Source organism: Aythya fuligula, chromosome 1 (genome assembly GCF_009819795.1).
Source record: "Aythya fuligula isolate bAytFul2 chromosome 1, bAytFul2.pri, whole genome shotgun sequence".
NCBI lineage: Eukaryota > Metazoa > Chordata > Aves > Anseriformes > Anatidae > Aythya > Aythya fuligula.
The window spans coordinates 135684805-135705086 of record NC_045559.1 but is presented as its reverse complement, the minus strand read 5'-3'; the positions used below and the strand labels follow the sequence as shown (position 1 = coordinate 135705086).

The window sequence follows — 20282 nt, the reverse complement described above, 5'->3', positions numbered from 1 at the left end:
TTTGCAGTTTAAAAAGTGGCAAAGCAAAACACAGAGTCTTTGCAGCTCCGATCCATAATCAAACACAATAAAGGAGGAGGGTTTTTTCAAGAGGAGGTAGGTGACTCTCTATTCTTTTTTTTTTTTTTTTTTTTTATTTTGCCACAAAATAAATAAATAGCTTGTACAGAATCTAAATGTTTGCCAAGGATAAAATTAGGTTGACTTATAATACAACATGTACAAAATCTGTATTAGTTTACTGCTTAAGAAAACCTAGGCAGAATGTTTGTGATGCATAAGCCTATTTGATTAAAAACATGAATTTGTATATATATAAAACATCTAGAGCTTTCTGCAAGATTCAGGGAAGACTATGAAATGTCTATGATATCCATTGCTGTATTTATTAAAAGGGCAAACTAAAATGAAAAACAAAACATAAGAATTTAGTGGTGATTAAAACTTACATTACAGTGATGTGTGATTGTGTAAGAGTGCAGTAGTATCTCTGTAGAGCTTAGTACTATTTAACAGATATTTAAAAAAAAAAAAAAATCACACTTCAGCCCTTTTAATCCAGATAAAATTAAAAACTAACAAACTAACTAACTAACTCACTAAAACCAAAACAAGCAAGCAACAAACAAAAAAAGCATACTCACTGAGGAGGTTATCAAGAAATATTCCAGCATGGAAATTGCCTCTGCACAGGTGAGTATTTCAGTATGTATGCATGGAACTCGTCTTGTTCATAAGAAACTTTAATTGGAAGAAATTACTGTAGCTTAAAGAAATCAATCACTTCTTGGACAATCATAACTATCTTGAACAGTTTATTTTGCTTGCAGCCCTGGGGACCCCAGGACAAGAAGGAAATTGGGGCAGGTTCAGAGGAGGGCCACAAAGATGCTCAGAGGGCTGGAGCAACTCTCCTATGAAAACAGGCTGAGCGAGCTGGGGCTATTCAGCCTGGAGAAAAGAAGGCTCTGGGAAGACCTTCTACTGGTGTTCCAGTACATACTCTTTGCCAGGAATTGTACTGACAGGACAAGGGTAAGGTTTTAAGCTAAAAGAGGGAAGATGTAGATTCTATATAAGGAAGAAATTCTTTACTCAGAGAGAGGGGTGAAGCACAAGAACAGGTTGCCCAGAGAAGCTGTGAATGCCCCCTGGAAGTGCTGAAGGCCAGATTAGATGGGGCTTTGAGCAACCTGGTCTGGTGGGAGGTGTCCCTGTCCATGGCAGCAGGACTGAACTAGATGATCTTTAAGGTACCTTCCAATCCAAACCATTCTACAATTCTACAATTTGACGTTTGTTATCTGGCATTTATTTTGCAATAACTAAAATAAATGTTCTTTTCTATACCCTTTCTATTAATTATTATAACTAGAAATACGTGGGTTTCTGTTTCTTGGGGAAAAAAAAAAAAAAAAACACAAAGTGAATCCTGAAATAAAGAACATGGGTAGTCGATGCAGGAAGGCACCTCTGGAAACTGTCCAGTCCCACCCCCTGCTCAGAGCAGAGTAAGCTGCAGCAGGTTGGTTAGAGCTGTGTTCAGTCAGCTTTTGAATATCTCTGAGACTGAGGACTCAACAGCCTCTCTGAGCAGCTCTGCCAGTGTCTGCCCACCCTGAAAGTAAAAAGTGTATTCTTGTGTTTTAATGGAATGTCCCATATTTCATTTTGTGCCCATTGCCTCCTGTCCAGTCACTAGGCACCACTAAGCAGTCTGGCTCCCTCTCAGTTGATAAGATCCTCAAGATGAAGATGAGCATTCATCTTCCCAGAATGAAGTTCCAGCTCTCTTCACCTCTCCTTTTATGAAAGCTGCTCCACTCCCTTAACCATATTTGTGGTCCTTTGCTGGACTTATTGAGTCCATGTCTTGCTTGTACTAGGAAGCCCAAACTGGCCACAGTACTCCAGGTTGGGCCTCACCTGTAGTAGAGAGGAAGGATCACCTTCCTTGTAGTGCTGGCATCATTACTCCTGATGCCAAGGTTGCTATGGATTGCCTTTGCCATAAGGGCACTTGCTGGTTCATGGGCAGCTTGTTGTTTACCAGGACTCCAAGGGCCCTCTCTGCAAAGCTGCTTTCCAGCAAAACATCCTCAGCCTGTGCAAGAACCCCAAGAGCTCATTTTCCTTTAATGAAATTTATGAAATACTTGTCAGTCCATTTATCTGGCCTGTCTTGGACTCTCTGAAGCAAAACAGAATAGTGGTATATCACTTCTCCCACTTTCGTACCATCTCAAAAAATGAAAATACTGACCTAGAGACCGAATTGGTTCTGGAAAAGCTTAATTAAAGTATCAATGTGAGGTAAATATTTAATTGCCTTGTGTGTGTTGCCCTATTTTTATCCCTATTTCTATGCCTCTGGGTATGCTTAGCATGTGTATGGTGCTCTCCATATGTCCACAATGTATAAGCATCAATTTATGTCCACATCACCCAGAGAGTAAAATCCAAATTTTCATCTCTAGAAGGGTGTCACAAGCAGGAGTGCTTTTCCCAGATCCATTCAAGAAAATAAAGTCAATTGAAGAGCTAGGAATTAGAACCAAGGGACCTTGGTCTCAGGTGGCATTTTCTGGTAGCTTCCTACACTCACACCCTGAGAGAAAAGACAACAGCCTGTACAGACTAATAGGGTAAGAAATTAGAGTGTTTAAGTTAGTATTGAATTGATGCTTTCTGTAAAAACTGCTACAGATACGCCACAACTTTTAAATGTGACCTTGTTTTCCTTCTGGCATGTCAGTACTAAGATCTTTCCAAAGCATACTGCATTTGCCCATGCTATAAAGGATTGAATATGCTCAAGTTCACTAGCATACAATGAAAGAATCCACCTTACCAGGGATATGATCACTATTTCTGAGTAAGTCAAATCATACATCTGGTAATGTTAGATAATAAGCCTAGCAGTATTTTAAATGTTTTCCTTGATAAGATTTTGCTAGTGAAAAATTAACCATATAGTCTATGTCCATACATCTAAAGAAAAGAAAGCTAGAGCTTTTCATAGCTCCAGGGTCATGTAGCACTGACCAGCTCATATCCACATAGCTTAGGTTAGTCTTACAGCAAATCTGCCTTGGAGAGAGCTAGGGGGTGACCTAAGAACTGAGGAGTGTGGAAACCAGATTCTTGAGCTCCCTCTGCATCCCTCCCCCATGCAGTAGCATAGCCACATGCTGAAAGGCCAAGGCACCAGTAAGGCTGGTCAGGAGGAAAAAATAAAGAAAAACAAACAAACAAACAAAACAAACAAACAAACAAACAAACAAGCATAGAGTTAAGAATGAGGGAAACACTACTTATACATGTTCTTGTTCCTGTTAGTTTGATCCTCCAAATAACACTCCCAAGCAGTCTGAGATAACTACACCTTTCTTCTGACACCCTGAGGTCTGTTGAGAGCAGAGAGAGTTTAACCATACCTGTTTGCAAAACATCAATCTGGGAGAAGATGCAGGTCCTGAAAGTACAAAGCTCCTGCAGATGTGGTGCTGGAGCCATTTGCTTGGCTGCCAGGCAGAAGGTATGGAAGAGCAAGGCAACTGAATTAAGTCTCTCTGCAGCTCCTCTATCCTTCACCCTGCCTGCAACCCAGAGAAAATTCAGGAGACCTGGCTATGTGTTGGTACTTTCAAACCTGGTGGGGCAATGGAGAGAACACAGCAATAACTCAACCCAAATCTCTTCTTGTGTAATTTATTTTAAAAGTCAGTCAACAGTGAAACACAAGTCTATTGGGAAGCAAATTCCGTCAGTGCTCTGGTCAATGGAAAGGGACATTTCTTATGAGGAGAGTAAACACAACTTCTACTTCTACTGCAAGCTCACCGACAAGTCCAGATCCTGGACACAACAGTGCCAGCAAGCACTCCTCTAAGCAGGAAGGGCTGCAGATGACTTCTTTGGCAGTGATCAGATCAGTGATCAAATGAGCATTTCCATGAGAAAACATGGAGAACATTTACAGAATGGGCCTGCTGTCATTCATAAGAATTTGAAAGCCCAAGAGTCACAAGAACAGACAGAAGGAGATGACAAGAAGAATGAAGCAAAGACGATAAAGGAAAGGAGACCAGAGAGTTGAGAGAGAATAAGGAAGCAAACACCTAAAATTGAGGGTAGGATGAGGAAAAGAACAATGAAAGGTTAAGAGTCATTAAACAGAAGGCACAAAACCGAGAAAAATATGGCTATATAAAAAGAACAGGAGGTCTTGAGGTTCCTGTGCGCAGTTCTGAGGAGATCACTGAGAGCATGGAAGAGTAGAATAAGTGTTGAGACCCTTATCTTGCAGAGCATTTCAGTGCTGGTCCTCCGTACAGTTTGCGCTTAAGATTCTTCAGTATCACTTCCCAGCAGCTGTGGCCACATCCTCACTGTAGCAGGATGATTTGCAAAGAAACGATTGATGTTGCAGAGATAAGCAGAAAGGCATCAGGCTACAGTGAAGAGTCACTCTGTCCTGCCTCAATTTCTGGAGACTGTAATGGACAGGCCATGCTAAGCTATTTCCATGTCTTCTTCTGAAATGACCATAAAAATTAATCTAGAAAGACAGACAAGTAACAAACTATTAGCAAACTTCTTCTTCTCCTGAGTTCATAAGAATTTATCTAACAGTGTTAGAATTAGCCTTAGAAATGCCTACAATCAAGAAAATGGCTACTAGAAAATTACACTACTAGGAAATACTAAAGCAAATAATACCATGAATTGCCATTGCTTCTTAACATAGAAAGGAACAGAAAAACAACTTCTGGTCATAGTGAAAGGAAGTGGTGCTGGTGCTTTCCCAAAAAGAGAAAGAAAAAGAACAAGAACAAGAAAAAGAACAAGAAAAAGAACAAGAACAAGAACAAGAACAAGAAAAAGAAAAGAAAAAGAAAAAGAAAAAGAAAAAGAAAAAGAAAAAAGAAAAAGAAAAAGAAAAAGAAAGAAAAGAAAAAGAAAAGAAAAAGAAAAAGAAAAAGGAAAGGAAAAGGGAAAGGAAAAGGGAAAGGAAAAGGGAAAGGAAAAGGGAAAGGAAAAGGAAAAGGAAAAGGAAAAGGAAAAGGAAAAGGAAAAGGAAAAGGAAAAGGAAAAGGAAGAAAGGAAAAGAAAGGAAGAGAAGAGAAGAGAAGAGAAGAGAAGAGAAGAGAAGAGAAGAGAAGAGAAGAGAAGAGAAGAGAAGAGAAGAGAAGAGAAGAGAAGAGAAGAGAAGAGAAGAGAAGAGAAGAGAAAAAAGAAAAGAAAAGAAAAGAAAAGAAAAGAAAAGAAAAGAAAAGAAAAGAAAAGAAAAGAAAAGAAAAGAAAAGAAAAGAAAAGAAAAGAAAAGAAAAGAAAAGAAAAGAAAAGAAAAGAAAAGAAAAGAAAAGATATTTCTTGATTCCCATCAGTGACCCTGAGCTAGAGGACTGCTCATGAAAGCAAAGCCATGAAGTACCTTGATAAAGCGAAACAGCAATACAGATCCTCTTCTACATTCACACAGCCTGATTGGGAAGGTCTATCCTTCCACTTTCTGTATGTATAATGCTCTACCAAAGGTAATATTCACACACTCTGTAAGAGATGACAAAAAAAAAAAAAAAAAAAGTAGGCAAAAAAGAGACCCAGCTAGGTATAAAATTTGGTTGCTGCTTTTCTTTAGGAAATTAAAAATTAAAGAAAAAATAATTTAAAATTAAAGACGCTCAGCAGAAGGAAACAGAAAACCAGATATGCAAAATAAATAAATAAATAAATAAATAAATAAATATTAGAAAAACATCAACAAGGTTAAAAAGACCTGCATATAATCAAAGGATTTAAAACAAGAACTGAAAAATTATTTACTTGTACCAGAAGCAGTGAATAGATTTCAGCCAGATCTCCAATGCCTGTAATGGGAGCTTAAACAATTCACGCATATGTAAAGACCTTATGAAATTATTATTCTGTAGAAATAGAATATAAAATACATAGATAAGAAAATCTGATTAAAGCATAAATACATTCTCACACAGGGAGTCACATATCTCTCTCATCTATGAGCATTTGGTCTGTATATCCATAAAAAATTGGATAAAAATCAGGGAAATAGTGTAATATATTTAGATTATAAAAAGATTGATGTAATGATCATACCCCCAAAAAAAAAACATTTAACTCAGAAACATATTCTTCTGCTAATTTTGATTTGGGTCTCATCAAGGCCCTAGGTACGTTCATTACTTTTCCCAGCTTCTCAAATGTATTTTGTAGCCCAGGTTAAATTGTGCATCAGTGTAGTTTAAAATTATTATGGAGATGGTTCTATGAGATATCTTCATATTTTGATTACAAAGCAGATATTCTAGAGGTTCAGCTGAGTCCAGAGTAAGCTTCAGCAAGTTCTGGACCCAAAACAAATGAACAACATAGAAAGTGCAGAAAAAAAAAAAAGTATCATATTTAATAGTGATAGAGATGCAGGAAACTATACCTAACAATTATGATTCTTTATTATACTCAGTCTTCTGTGAAAACAGGTGAAAAGTGAGGGACCACAGTAAATAACAACAACTACAAATAAATAAAGAAATAAAGCTCATTCAGGTTAATCAGGAACTGACAGAAATGTTCAGCTTTATGATGAATGCTTCTATTGGAGACATTCAGGAAAATGGAAAAGCAGACCTGTGGTCAGGAAAAAAAAAAAAAAAAAAAAAAAAAAAAGGATTATAGTAAATAACAAGAAAACAAAAACAAGAGAACCCACAAAAACAGAAATACCCTTTGCTTCTAAAAATAATAATAATAACAATTATAAAAAGTGATTCAGGGAAATGCTCCAAGCATTATTAATGCTTTCTTCTTTCCTACATGAAATCTTGAAATCAGCCTGAAAAGCTTTTCAAGCAAGACTGTAGATTTGCCACAGTCAGAAATAAATAAATAAAGTAAGCAAGCAGGTCAGTATTTAATTCCTTCCAAAACCTGACAAAGCCTTTCTCCCTCCTGCTTTGCTTAGGTAGTTCATATCTCATGGGTGTTTCCATGCACACCTCAGATACTGACAGGAGGCAGGCAGATGCTTTGAACTGACTTGGTGGTGATGCCGGCTTTAAAAGAGCACTCACGGAGAAGTGAGACAATCGTCCATAGCCTGACAGAGCCAAAAAACAATTTGTCCACTTTCCAAAAGGTGCCTTCAACAAACAGCTGAAAGCCAGTGTTCACTTTACAGCAGAAGCAGGAGTGCTGCATAGGAAAATTGGCAGGGTCATTCACAGGATAGGGAAGCAAGAGAACATGACTTTTTGATGGTATGGTTAGGACAGATATTGAGAGCAAGCTGAAGTCATGGTCTCTGCACTGAAAACTGAGTGGATGTGTCATAACTTGTGGTGTCTCCATCTCAAATCACTGTGTTGTAATAGCTGATAGTGAGTCTGTTCCGTTCTTTCAAAGAATAGGTGCCTACCAGAAGTCCTGAAGCACAACTTCTGCTTGGTTTTTCTAAAGAATATGTTCTAGGAGTGAATTAACAACTTCTTTCACACTTCTCATGAAGAAAATGAAGCTTTGCAGAAAAAAAAAAAAAAAGTGTTCTTTGTTATCACTCTTTTTAAATTATTATTATTTTATTTTTCTTTTCCCTGAAGGCTTCATTACCTCTTTCCAGAGAAGGAAAGATGTTTGATACTCTTGGACTCATTTGGATGAGTTGGTGGTGTATGACACTATTTCATCCCTTGCATGCTGACCCCCAGCGTATGGAGCGTGAGTATGATTTTGCAGACATAGTCTGAGAAATAGGGTTTACTTCCTCATTTATTAGAGATATTTATAATTAAGGTGGCAATAGTCATCTTAGGTCTGGCAGATACTATCCTCTCTACTCAATAACAGCATGTCCTTACTGAACCTGTTCTTTAACCTGTTAGGAATCTGTTCAGCAGAGACAAAAGAATCACCTATCACAAACTTGACATGGAATTGGAGAAGAATGGAGCTGTCCTGGGAGAGTAGCAAGAATTTCCCTAGTTATACTTGTACGATGATCAGCAGTGATGGACATAGAAGGAATCAGGTACACTTGCTATTCATTGATAAAAACTTATACCTTTTACTTTACCTCTTATAGACTACATTTACCTTTAAAAAATGGATCAGTTGGAGGTAAAATCTGATAAGTGACTGTTTGCAGTCTACAGCTTGATCTGTCAAGAGCTATGAAAAGCCACCACTGACACCAGGGCATATTAATTGGAAGAAAAGTACCTTGTGCACACTACAGAACCGAAGTTCTGTCACCAAAGTGGGTAGGAGATGATAGCCTGAAGTGCAGCTACAATGAAGTATGAGAAGGAATATAAATGCTGAAAAATCATTATGCCACAAAAAAGAGGTTGTGAGACTAAGTGAGGTGCCTAGATAATTTAGAGAGAAAAAGATCCTTCAGATGAAAAGTGAATTCCCCGAATACTATATTGATGTTCAACATCTCAAGATCTTCACCTGTTTCCCAGTAAACTGGATCTTGCCTCTAGGACATGTTGTTATAAGCTCACACTCTCAGAACAGAAAAGGTGATTGGGTGGAGAGGGAGGAGGCAAGAGGGAAGGCTTATTTAGCACAGAAAAGGAGATGCTTAATTGGAAATACGTACTACAGTAACACCACACTCTTATTGAAGATTATAAGCTTAATGCCATAGACACCTTTCTTAGCCCTGGGGAGACCAGCTGAGGACTTCTATTTAACCAGGATCCTCTGGGTTAAATTTCATCTTGGTTTACCAGTTTAGCCACCATCTTCTCTTATGGGGTAATATTAGCCTTCTCTAATAGTCACACACCAGTGTAGGAAGCTTTTTGTGTACTTACACGTTCAGTGACTCGTCTTCATTCTATATTACCCTCAAGTGTTAAAAGAGGAATTTAGTTCCTGAGACTGAAATATGCGTAGATATATATACACACTAGATTTTGGTCATAGGACTTGTTGCTGACTATCGCTTTCAGAGTCAGTGCCATCTAACACAGCAGAGGAAAAACAGACAAATAGGGTATCAACTTGTTACTTTTCAGGTGAAGAACAGAAATTGCGGGTTTGCAATAGAAGGTAATCTACCTCTGCACAGAGGGATAAACTTTACCATTGAAGTACCAAATACAAACATCTCAAAACATTGCCGATTTATCCCTGAAGGTAATGCTTATGAGCTGGGTAAGGTTTTCTCCTTTTGCATTCTTTTAAAGATAAACAGTGCCATAGAAAACAATTCCTTACATAGTAATTAACTATTCCTTTGTATTTTTTTTTAAAGGTTGTTTCTTTGTTTATTTTCAAATCTTTTAAAATTATTTGCTCTCTAATGACTTTTCTGCACTTCTGCAAGAGAGTTATTATTAAAAATGTATCAGTAATTACATTATTCTTTTTCTTGCTAGGGCTCCAAAATGTCACTAAATTACAGTGGTTTTAGGACTGGATTCAAGTGACTGTTCTGGCTATTATGAGTCTGAATCTTAGTGCTTGCATCTTTATTAAATGTTTTTCTGCTGGGCTGTGTTGGGTTTGTCAGAAGCCAGACCACAGTGCTAGCAAAAGGCACAGTCTAGAGAACAGTGAAACCCATAAAATGGGAGGAAGAGAGGAAAGGAAATGCTGGTGATAAGCAGATGGGGGCAAACTGAATGTAGTAATCTCCTAATCTGACCTTGGCTCTCACACACAGTAGGGTTCCCGCAGCTGGCATCCACCCATTGTGCTAAGATAATGGTTCACAGATAGAAATATTCTGTGTCTGTCCCATTTGTGCATAAGTCCCAAAGTGGGATTTAGGCAGATCCAAGATTCATAAGTCCAAACCTGGCGTCTTTATGGCCCATTTTCAACTTCCTTCTGAACTCAGTATTCTCCATTAAAATCATTCAGTCACCAGTATTTCTGCAGCTGTGCACAGCTGGGATGCTTCAGATGTGACAGAGAGGATGTGCAGCCTGCTCATATCTGAGCAGCGAAGGCACTGCCCTGCTCATCTTTTCCTGGGGACTCCACAGAGGAAACTTTCTCACGGTGCTGGTCAGAGTGAAAACAGGACGCTGCCTTTTAAAACCTCTTCCCCAGTCAGACCTCACGTCCACATGTGCAGGTTCCCCAAGGGAATCCCCACTGCTTCCTGAGGCACACTCAACACGGGGCGCTGGAGGGCGTCAGAAGCAGAAGTGGAGGAAGGCCCCACCCTTTTGCTGAAATTGGGGCACACCGCAGAATTAAGCAGAGAATTGGCTGAAGGAGAAGGAAGAAGTGGGTCGAGCATGCCTGCACAGCGTAGCTGCGAGGGAGCCTCCAAAGAAAGGAGATCCCCACTTGAAAGTGCTCCAGGAAAGGGCAAAGTTGCTCTCTCCAATGTCAGGGTGGAAAGCTCTAGTGAGTGGGCAGCTTGATCAGGAGGCACCTCAGGAGAGGGTTCCCGAGTGTTGGTCACAGAATGAGAAATACTTCTCTCTGTAGCACCAACGATAGTGTTAAAAGCCCATGGGCTTTGCTTTACCAATGTGAATGCTCTCCTTTCCCAAGTCTCACAGTTCAGAGGTAGGCAAAATACAGTGCGATTGCAGTTTTCTCTCAACTGTCACTGCTAACCTAAGCAATAATTGGTTGGAGATGCAGGTGTAACTAGCATATCCAACCATGTGCCAAGACAGAACAGAACAGAACAGTTCAGTTGGAAATGACCTTCAAAGATGATCAAGTCCAACTGCCTGACCACTTCAGGGCTAACCAGAAGTTAAAGCACATTACTGAGGGCATTGTCAAATGCCTCCCGAACACTGGCAGGCAGGGGCAGCAACCACCTCTCTAGAAAGCCTGTTCCAGGGTTTGACCACCCTCATAGTAAAGAGATTTCCCTAATCCCAGCCTGACCCCCCAGCACAGCTCTGTGCCGTTCCTGCGTGTCCTGTCACCAGTGCCCAGGGAGCAGAGACCGGCACCTCCCTCTGCACTCCCCTCCTCAGGACGCTGCAGAGAGCCCTGGGGTCGCCTCTCGGCCTCCTTTCTCCAGACTGGGCAGCCCAGGTGTCCTCAGCCTCTCCTCATAGGACTTGCCTTCCAGCCCTTCTACCTGCTTTGCTGCCCTCCTCTGGATGCTTTCGTAGAATCATTAGGTTTGGAAAAGCCCTCCAAGATCATCTGGTCCAACCATCCCCCTACCACCAATATTACCCACTAAACCATGTCCCTAAGCACCAAGTCCAACCTTTCCTTAAACACCCCCAGGGACCATGACTATTTCAATGCTTGACCACTTTTTCTGAGAAGAAATGACTCCCAATTTCCTACCTGAACCTTCCCTGTCACAACTTGAGGCCATTCCCTGTAGTCCTATAGCTAATTATCTACAAGAAGAGGCCGACACCCAGCTCCTCACACTTTCCTTTCAGGTAGTTGTAGAGAGCAATAAGATCTCTTGAAATATATAATATAAATACTTTAATTTGTAATATATATGTTAATATATGTATTATAAGATATATAATATAAATACTTCGAATATAAGAATATTTCATGTACCTTACTATTCTTTTTTATATCGTGGAGCCCAGAACTGCACACAGTATTCAAGGTGAGGCCTCACAAACACTAAATCCCGTAAGAGAACCACCACTTTTGACCAGCTGGCTATGCTGTGTTTAATGCACCCTAAAATGTGGTTTGCCCTCTGGCTGCCAGAGCAAACTGCTGGCTTGTGCTGAGCCTGCTGTCACCAGCATCCCCAGGGCCCTTTCTGCTGAGCTGCTCCTCAGCCGTTCAGCTCCTGTTTGTGCCAGTGTCTGGTATTACTCCATCCCTGGTGCAGCACTCAACATTTACCTTTGTTGAACTACATGCTGTTGCTGGTCACCCAGTGCTCCAACCTATCTACATCCTTCTGCAAGGCCTCTCCTCCCTCCAGAGAGATAACACTTCCCAATTTAGCATCACCAGCAAACTTGCTGAGGATGCATTCCACTCCTGCATCCAGATCATGGATATAAATGAACTCAATCAGCCCTAGACCTGAGGGAACACCAATAATGACTGCCCACCAGCCAGATGTAGACCCATTCAGTGCAACCTTTTGAGATCTGACATTGGGTCTGTTCATCACCCAGTGCAGCATGAACCTGTTCAGCTCACAACTGGACAATTTATCCAGAAGGATGCCGAGAAGGACGGTACCAAAGGACTTACTAAAATCCAGAAAGATTACATCCACTGCTATGTGGATGCATCCCTCTGTCTTGGAGCAGTCACACAGTTCTTCCTCCTAACAGAGATTGCTGTGTTTGCAGGCAAAAAGGGGTCAGCCATTGAAAACTTCTCCTGTGTGATTTATGATGTTTCTCTCATGAACTGCACTTGGCAGGCAGGCAGGAATGCTCCAGGAGATACCCAATATTTTCTCTACTGGAAGAATTCAAGGTAAGTAAGCCTGCTTGAGTCTTGGAAAGTCTGAATTCTCACTCAACACATCTCACTGCTCACTTTTTACTCAAATACCTTTACAGTGATGAGAACGAGTCAGGCTGTGAGCTTTACATTGAAGGTGAAAATGGCATGCACACAGGATGCAGATTCCAAAATGTGATGATTGAAGGAAAAACTGCTTATTTTCTGGTGTATGGAATTAGCAACGATTCCCAGATCCAGTTCTATGATGAGTACATAACTCTGTATAATATTGGTAAGTACACAGCCAATGTTATTTTATTATATTACTGCTGTATTAAAAAAAAGTGGGGGGGGGGGGGGGGGGGGGAAGGGGAGAGGGGAATTTCTCTCTGAAGAGAAAAAAAGAAGAAGAAAATAAAAGTGCATAACTACTACAGGTTTCTATACAGTGGTTCAAACTTGGTTCTTGAGAGCTGACAAGATATGTTTCCAAAATTTACTACACTGAACAGACACAGAGACTGCAACAGCAGCTTTGAGAAGAGTGTGAACAAATCCATGGACCCAAGTGATGAAATGCAATGTTAATAACTTTCAAGTCAGCTTTCTGGTGGGCTCATTTCACCATCCCAATAATGCACTGAGAGCTGCAAGAGCAATGTGTCCTAAGCCAGAGGGAGGGTTCAAATGCATATTAAGACTGTATTAGTGGATACCTACATGCGAGCTAGGTGGTCAAGTTCTCTAAAACATGCTCCTGGTTCCACTCAAGATGCCCTCAGACATCCACAAGGCTTGCAGTTGTGTTCAGGACTTGTGAGAGACCAGGGTCTTTGTGAGTGTCACATGTGGTCTGAAAACCACAGCGCAGGACAGTCCAAGCAACTGACTCCTGCCTGCAGTCAGTGCAGGCTGGAAAGCCAGAGCTGTTCAGCTGAGCACACCTGCTCCATGGGGGGGCTTTGCAGGCACTGTAGGCACTACTGATGAGGTCTCTGCTGACTGTAGTGGTTAGATACCCAGGTCACCTGTAGACAGCTGTATTATAGGCACTCAGATTCAGATGACTCAATCTTCTACATGAATATCACCATGTGGATAAAAATTTCCATCTTCTTTTTTCCTATGGAGACTTGCATTGTCAATGTGAAATTTAGATGTAGAAGAAAATGGTGCACTGCAGACTTATGAATTATGCAAAATCCTTCATACACTTTTTTGCATGAACTTCAGTTACTTCAATGTCCAACAGCTGTAGCACTAAATTCTCTAGTTTTTCTCTGTGTATTACTTCTGTTTACCAGATAGTATTTGTTACCATTAGTAGTGCACAGCCATTTATAAGCTGCCTCAGCTTCACATGCATTTTACTATGAATGAGTTGTAGCTGATTACAGACCATGTCTACATTAATTTTTTCATTTCATTCCATTCCAGAAAGATTCACTCCTCCGTTAAATGTCAGTGTCAACTGTACTATCGATCCAGCAGGTTGCACAATTACATGGCAAAAACCCCGTACAAGTTATGAGAAACCTGAACATTGTTTTGAGTATGAAATTAACATACAAAATAAGGTAAAAACAATTTCTTGTTTTGAATTTGGCACCATACCTAGCTACATGTACTTACATAGCATGCAATAGTCTCTTTCCTTTGCTTATTAACTTCTCTCTCATAAGCTGTGTAGTGTCCTCTGGCTCTGGTCCTGATGTTCTAATTTCCCACTGCTCGTGAACTTATTTCAAACTAATGAGATTGGCATAGCAGAAAAACAGAGAGAAGGGAAATGTTATGAGGGGTCTCTGTCCAAAGACTAGGAGAGCACCTGAGATGCTGTCCTGCATTTCCTCACAGAAGATGACCATATGATTGCAGCCCAGTGATCCAAAATGAGATTTGTTCCTTGGCACCAGCCTCCAGGCCAGGCCAGGGCCCCTCATGCTCAACCTGCTTCACAGGGTACCTCAGCTTCAACCACCCTGATGGCATTTTGCAGATGCTGGAAAACTCACAACTGCCTCTGAGTTTCAGCACATGGGGCTGTTTTCCCCATCTCCTCCACCATCTCCCCCGTGATGTCACACTCTTTGACAGCCTTCTCTCAGGCACTGTTCTCCTTCTGGTTAGGACAACCCAATCCTCATCTTTCTGCACAATCCATCTTTTTCTATATGAACCTACCTTTTGAAATCAGAAGCTACTGAAAAAGGAAGCTATTCCTCAAAAAAAAGATACCAGCAACTCAAGGGAAAGTTAATACAGGCCCAGGGCAGACATCTGCAAAGGATGCATTTACTTTTCAGTAAGTTCTCCTCTACTCTCTGTTCAGTCAGATATGGTATTTTTCACCTCCTAAGGTATTTGACAGATTGTGTCCTTAAAATGCTTCTTTCTTTCCATTGATTATAAGAGGAACATAAGATGGCTAACTCAGATGTAAATGTGTAGATATTTTCCCCAAAGTGAGCTGGGAATTATCTTACTGTATAGCAGGAGTACTACCAATTTACCATGGTAACCACAGGAAAAACGCAGGGCAATACAGAGCGTGCCAATTTACCACAGGTGAAGTACGTCTGGTATCCATCAAGTACAACAGACAAGAGGCTGAGGTATCTGATCCTCCTCCACAGATCTCAGAAAAATTTCTTGAACCCACAAGTTCGAAAAGAAATAAGACTAAACCAATATTCTCAATGTTTATTTTAAAGAAACGTATGTCAGCTCTTCTTTTCTCTGTAGCAGTAGGAATGGGTGGGATTCACTTTTCCATAACACCAACTCTCCTGATGTTACATGTCATAAATGTTTCCAGGAGCTCACCTTTCAATGCTTTCTGGGATCCTTACTAAAACCACTGCAGGTGATATTGTTTCCTAATTTTTACACTTATGCTTGTTTCTGTCTTAAATATTTAAAAATTTTCAGGCTTTTTGGTCATGGAAAATATTTGATTCTTGTTAAGTAAATTTTAACTGTATGGAATGTGTAAGTATTTGTCTAATAGAAAATGAATGTGTGAGTATTTGTCTAACAGAATTTGATTGGAAGAAGAAATTTGCTGTTCACATCAATTTTGTGCCGTGTTATCAAGAAGACAGCAGAAAACACATCTTCCAGATCTGCTATGTTTAGAGGGTGTATATAAGATTGCCAAAGATTTTAAACTCAATTACTTCATGGTCACTATGGCCAACAAGTCTACCAACTGCCACTTCACCCACAAGACCTCTGTTCACAAGCATCAGATCTAGGAGGGCACCTTTCCTAATCAGCTACCTTATAGTACCTGTACCAAATTCATGTTTTCTTCCTTTTCTAAAATGAAAGGAGGAAGCCAAAACTCTGAATGAAGTGCCATATTCTGAGATGTTACTGGAGCAGAATCTCCATTTGGACTTTCCAGTTTATAATTACTTATGATATTTATAAGTGAGAACCGGAGAACAAAAGAGGAAAAAACATTATTACTTGACAAGAAAATCACAAAAATAAAGATTTATCTTTGTTTTGTAGGATGAGCCTCAAGAAGATAAAAAGGATCCTCCTGTAACAGTAAGTATTCTTACCCTATACATATTTGCACTTCTGCCCTCTTTAGCATGTAAATTACTATTATACAGAACAGTAGTTATTTCTGGAACTATAGCTTTTGCATCAACATAAGAACTCAGGAAGATATTTTTCTGTGGTATTTTCATATGTAAGTTTCTTAATATCTCTCAACAACTTTAAACTTCACAACAGAAACACTCAGTGGTAGGACGAACTAATGTATCAGAATTTAAAATTTGGAGAAAAGAACACTTGACAACCGTGTACCTACAAAATCATACAAATTAGTTTTCCAAACTTTATTAATATTTGCCTCTGGAATGAAATACACCATCTAAATGCTTTGATTTTAGGTAAACGCAAACAAATACGAATTCAAAAATTATAACGTGAAAAAAAAATACATTCTGAAAATCAGAGCACGTGGAAGAAACTGTCCTGTAAATAGAAGCTGGGGTGAATGGAGTGAACCCATAGAGTTTGGTAAGCCCATTGAATATATATATAATATATAATATATATATATATTATTACAGTGTTTGCAAACCTTTCTCTCTTGAACTAAATCTTGAACTAAATATATGACTAAATCTTGATTCTTACTCAATGACGTGGAAGGAACACAGTAGAAACTATTAACGTAGAAGAGATGCTCAAATACTGCGAAATGGAGGCTGATAACAACCTGTGAGCAGTTGTGATTGTGAAGACAGCTATTAGTCAGATGCCAGGGTTATAGGAACTGGCTGAGATAGACACAAACTATCATCTGCCTGAAGCTCTGAGATTTCCTTTAAGTTCTTGAAGATTTTATCACAATCATCCTCTTCCTTCTGAATCCTTTTCATCATTTCCTAAATGTTATTTTTTTAGTTCCACAACTGTCTCTGCTTTTCATCCTGCAACTTTCTCCTTCTCTGGATTTTTTTTTTTAATTGATCTCCACAGTTTACATGTTCAACTTGTTTTAAGATATTTTAAATCAGATGCCAAGCTGAAATCCTTTGGATTATTCAAGATGTTAAGGTGAAATTGGAGTTAATTACCGACAGTCACAAAAATAGATTTTGGGCACACTATGATGTTTCTCCCTTGGATTTTTCAGGTGAAGAGAAAGATTACTTCCTTGTTGTGCTTTTACTTCTGATAGTACTTGGAACAATCGTAGTGACACTGCTCCTTTTTTTTTCTTTGCAAAAGGTAAATCAATCTTATTAACGTAGGTATTTCTGTGAAACACATTCTTCCTACCTCTATAAGCTTCAAGAATCTGGTTATCAATATCATGAAGTGTTATTACCAGTATTGTTTGGGATGGCACTGTGGCACACAAAATCACAAGCGAAAAAGGGAGAAAGACTGATGAAGTTAGGGACTGACGCAAGCAGACCTTGGGGAAAAAAAAAAGTCTTTGTTTTTAAGTATTTAACATTGACATTACTTTACAATCATTGACTTCACGTAGTGCAAGACAACAAGGAAGCAGTATAAATGAATGTGTCCTTTGATAAAATTTCTCACATAGTGGTGGAAGAAAATTATTTACACCAGGTGAGTTACTGAAAATCAGTTTAATAAATTATTTAGTGTAGCTTTAGTCACAAAGTAAGCTTAAGTTACTTAAGTGATCAGTGTAAGAAGTTACCACCAGTCTACACAAAATATTTTCTTTCTTCTCACTTAGTGATTTGTAGAGCAATAAATAACATCCTTAAGGTACAACACAATGTTTGTGTTATATTGCTGGTATTTACCAGTAATTTAATTATTCTCAATCCCATTTTGTATCCAAAGGTATTGCAGTTTCAAAAGAGTATTTCCTCCTATTCCACAACCAAGAGACAAATTTAACACATCACATGATGAAAATATCCAGGTATGCTTTCTCATTTATTTAGTCAAATTTGCTAACTAAAACACACAAGCTCGAATAATTAGCATATAAAGATGAGAGCCAAATTCCATTAAAAACTAACTTGATCCTGTGCAAAGTATGTTGTTTTGAAACTAGAAATACTCTTTGTGAGTGCTGAGTCCAGAGATTACCTTGTGTGTGTTTGCATCGTATTTTAAGGTCATAGTTATTTTTAACAGATTGGTAATTTCTGTACTTACTGATTTTGCAAGGTTACTGTTTGTGGTTTGAAAATAACCAAATCAAGGAAGCATTTGCCAGTAGTATTTTCTGGTATTGGTGATCATGAATGCATATTTGCAATATATAAAGCCTGATATATACTTATGAAAACTCTTTTACATTGAATCATAAAAAGTAGGGCTGGAAAGAGTCTCAGAAACTTAACTGGTCTTTCCCTTTGCTTCAGCACAGGATTAGTTAACGACAATTCAACGTTTTTGGGCAAATTGCATTCAACTGACATTCTATAGCATCCTTAGACTGCATGTTATGTTTACGCTTACTTTCAGAATCTTTGTCAAAGTAGTCTGTTTTACTGAATTTAAAATCCACTACTTCCAAACCTTACTCCTTTCCTGTTTACAGTACCGTATGTACTTGAACACTGTCAACAATGACTAACACTCCCAGTCTCTGTTCACGTGTCCTGACAACCAAACTCAAACCATGCATGTTTCTCCTGTACTTGGTCCATGTGAAGAGTCCCTTGCACTGCTCCTGCATGATGGAATGCCCGCCTTGTGTTAATTAGCTATAGATATTTAAGTCACTAAATGAGGCTAGTTATTTATTGCCTACAAGTTCAACAGGCAACACCTTTCTCAATAAAGTTTGAGAAGTGAGAACTTTTCCTTCAAGCTTTCACAAAGGCTCCTAAAAGCTACTGTTACTGACACACCTGTTTTGGTAACCATATACCAACAGGTTGACCTACATATGATAGATACCAGCTTTGGGGTTAATATTAGGTAGACAGCAATATAACTTGGGTGAGTTTTCTCATCCGTACGTTACAAAAGCCTGATACCTCATTTCCTGTCAAGCTACCAGAGCAAAGGCTGCAGATCAGCAGTTCACAAACCACCAAATTATAAATTGGTATTTGCTAGTAAAGTAGCAAGTAGTCCTTAAATCTTGCAGACCCTCCATCTCGATGTTTACGCTAAACTTGAGGGACCTCAAAATCCCTGTGCTCGTATTACTGGAATAACACAAACACCACCCAGAGCCCAGGTTATCTTTGTGGATGTGGTTTCATAAACTGTGGCATGGGCACTTCCACGCAGACAGCAGCTGATCAGTACTAATTGCCAAAGTTCAAGTTCACAGCTGCCAACCCTGTGAAGGTATTTTTCCCAGTCTCTTACCTGCTGAACACCTTCTATGCTCTTCTTTGCCTATTTTAGTCTTAAAAATTAGTTTCATCTCTTCTTCCCAAAGATGATCACTGGTAAAGATGCTTGAATGATGTAATCCTTCAAAAAGGATAGAGCAAAAATATGTTCTCAGAACTTCCCCATCTAATTGAATACCAGGACTACATATTCCTGGCATTTAGGTCTAATACATTTATGAACTCTTTTTAAATTTATGGTGGTCCTCTGCTTCACCTTTCTGATGCCTGTATTTCCTCATTTTGTCCCTCCTTCCTCTAATGACCTTTTCACATCTTCTCATTGTTTGTCCTGCTTCTTGACACAGCTTTCTGCTAGATCATTGAAAAAACTCATGGTTTATAACTGTAAACTCTGCACCAAGTTTGCACTTGCTTCCTTCACATTTATGTTTAAAGTGTTTGCTTTCCCATTTTATTTGGGTAATATTCTACACAGTTCAGACAATGTTCCTTCATTTTGTTTTAGTGATCTGCCTTCACTTTGTCATTCTTTGTTTATCCCCTGCAACTGCAAGCATTTCTTATGCATCAGAATAGCAAAACCAGTATGCCTTTGAAAGGTGTGTCTAGTATTTCTGAATGTTCCCTGCTCTACAACAATAAATCTGTAGCTTACTGCAAGTTAAAGGCTAATGAATTTTCTCCCTTAGGCAGAGAACATGTTTCCATCCAGCCTAAACTGTACTAAGGAAGTAACTATGGTTGAAGAGATGACCTAACTTTCTAAAAAGAAAACAGACTTGGATTCTTCAACACAAAATCATGCATCATGACAATCTACAAGCATTTAAGGTGTTCCTCACAGTATAGACTAGAAATGAACACCTATGAAATTTTCCCCCATTAAAAACAAAAACAAACAAAAAATAAAATGGAATAGGAAGCTTTTTAAAATACAGGCCTTAGATTTAGATTCCTGCTTTTATATGTAAAATTCCAGATCTTTCTCTGTTAAATGTATTTTTCAAAATAAACACATTTCACTAAAGATGTGCTTCAATAAGGCAGAAA

The 20282-nt window shown here is 39.1% G+C and overlaps 1 protein-coding gene across 1 annotated transcript; it reads left to right on the top strand.

Moving 5' to 3' along the window:
- LOC116485928 (granulocyte-macrophage colony-stimulating factor receptor subunit alpha-like) lies at window positions 1-20164 on the top strand. The gene is given in 13 exon segments (XM_032182177.1): window positions 1-96; window positions 7620-7737; window positions 7914-8047; window positions 9048-9168; window positions 12300-12429; window positions 12516-12691; window positions 13837-13976; window positions 15919-15957; window positions 16311-16440; window positions 17063-17136; window positions 17138-17157; window positions 17752-17833; window positions 19922-20164. Coding segments are annotated over 12 exon segments (1203 nt in total). The 5' UTR covers window positions 1-96; window positions 7620-7649; the 3' UTR covers window positions 19991-20164.
- Window positions 20165-20282: the final 118 nt, after the last annotated feature.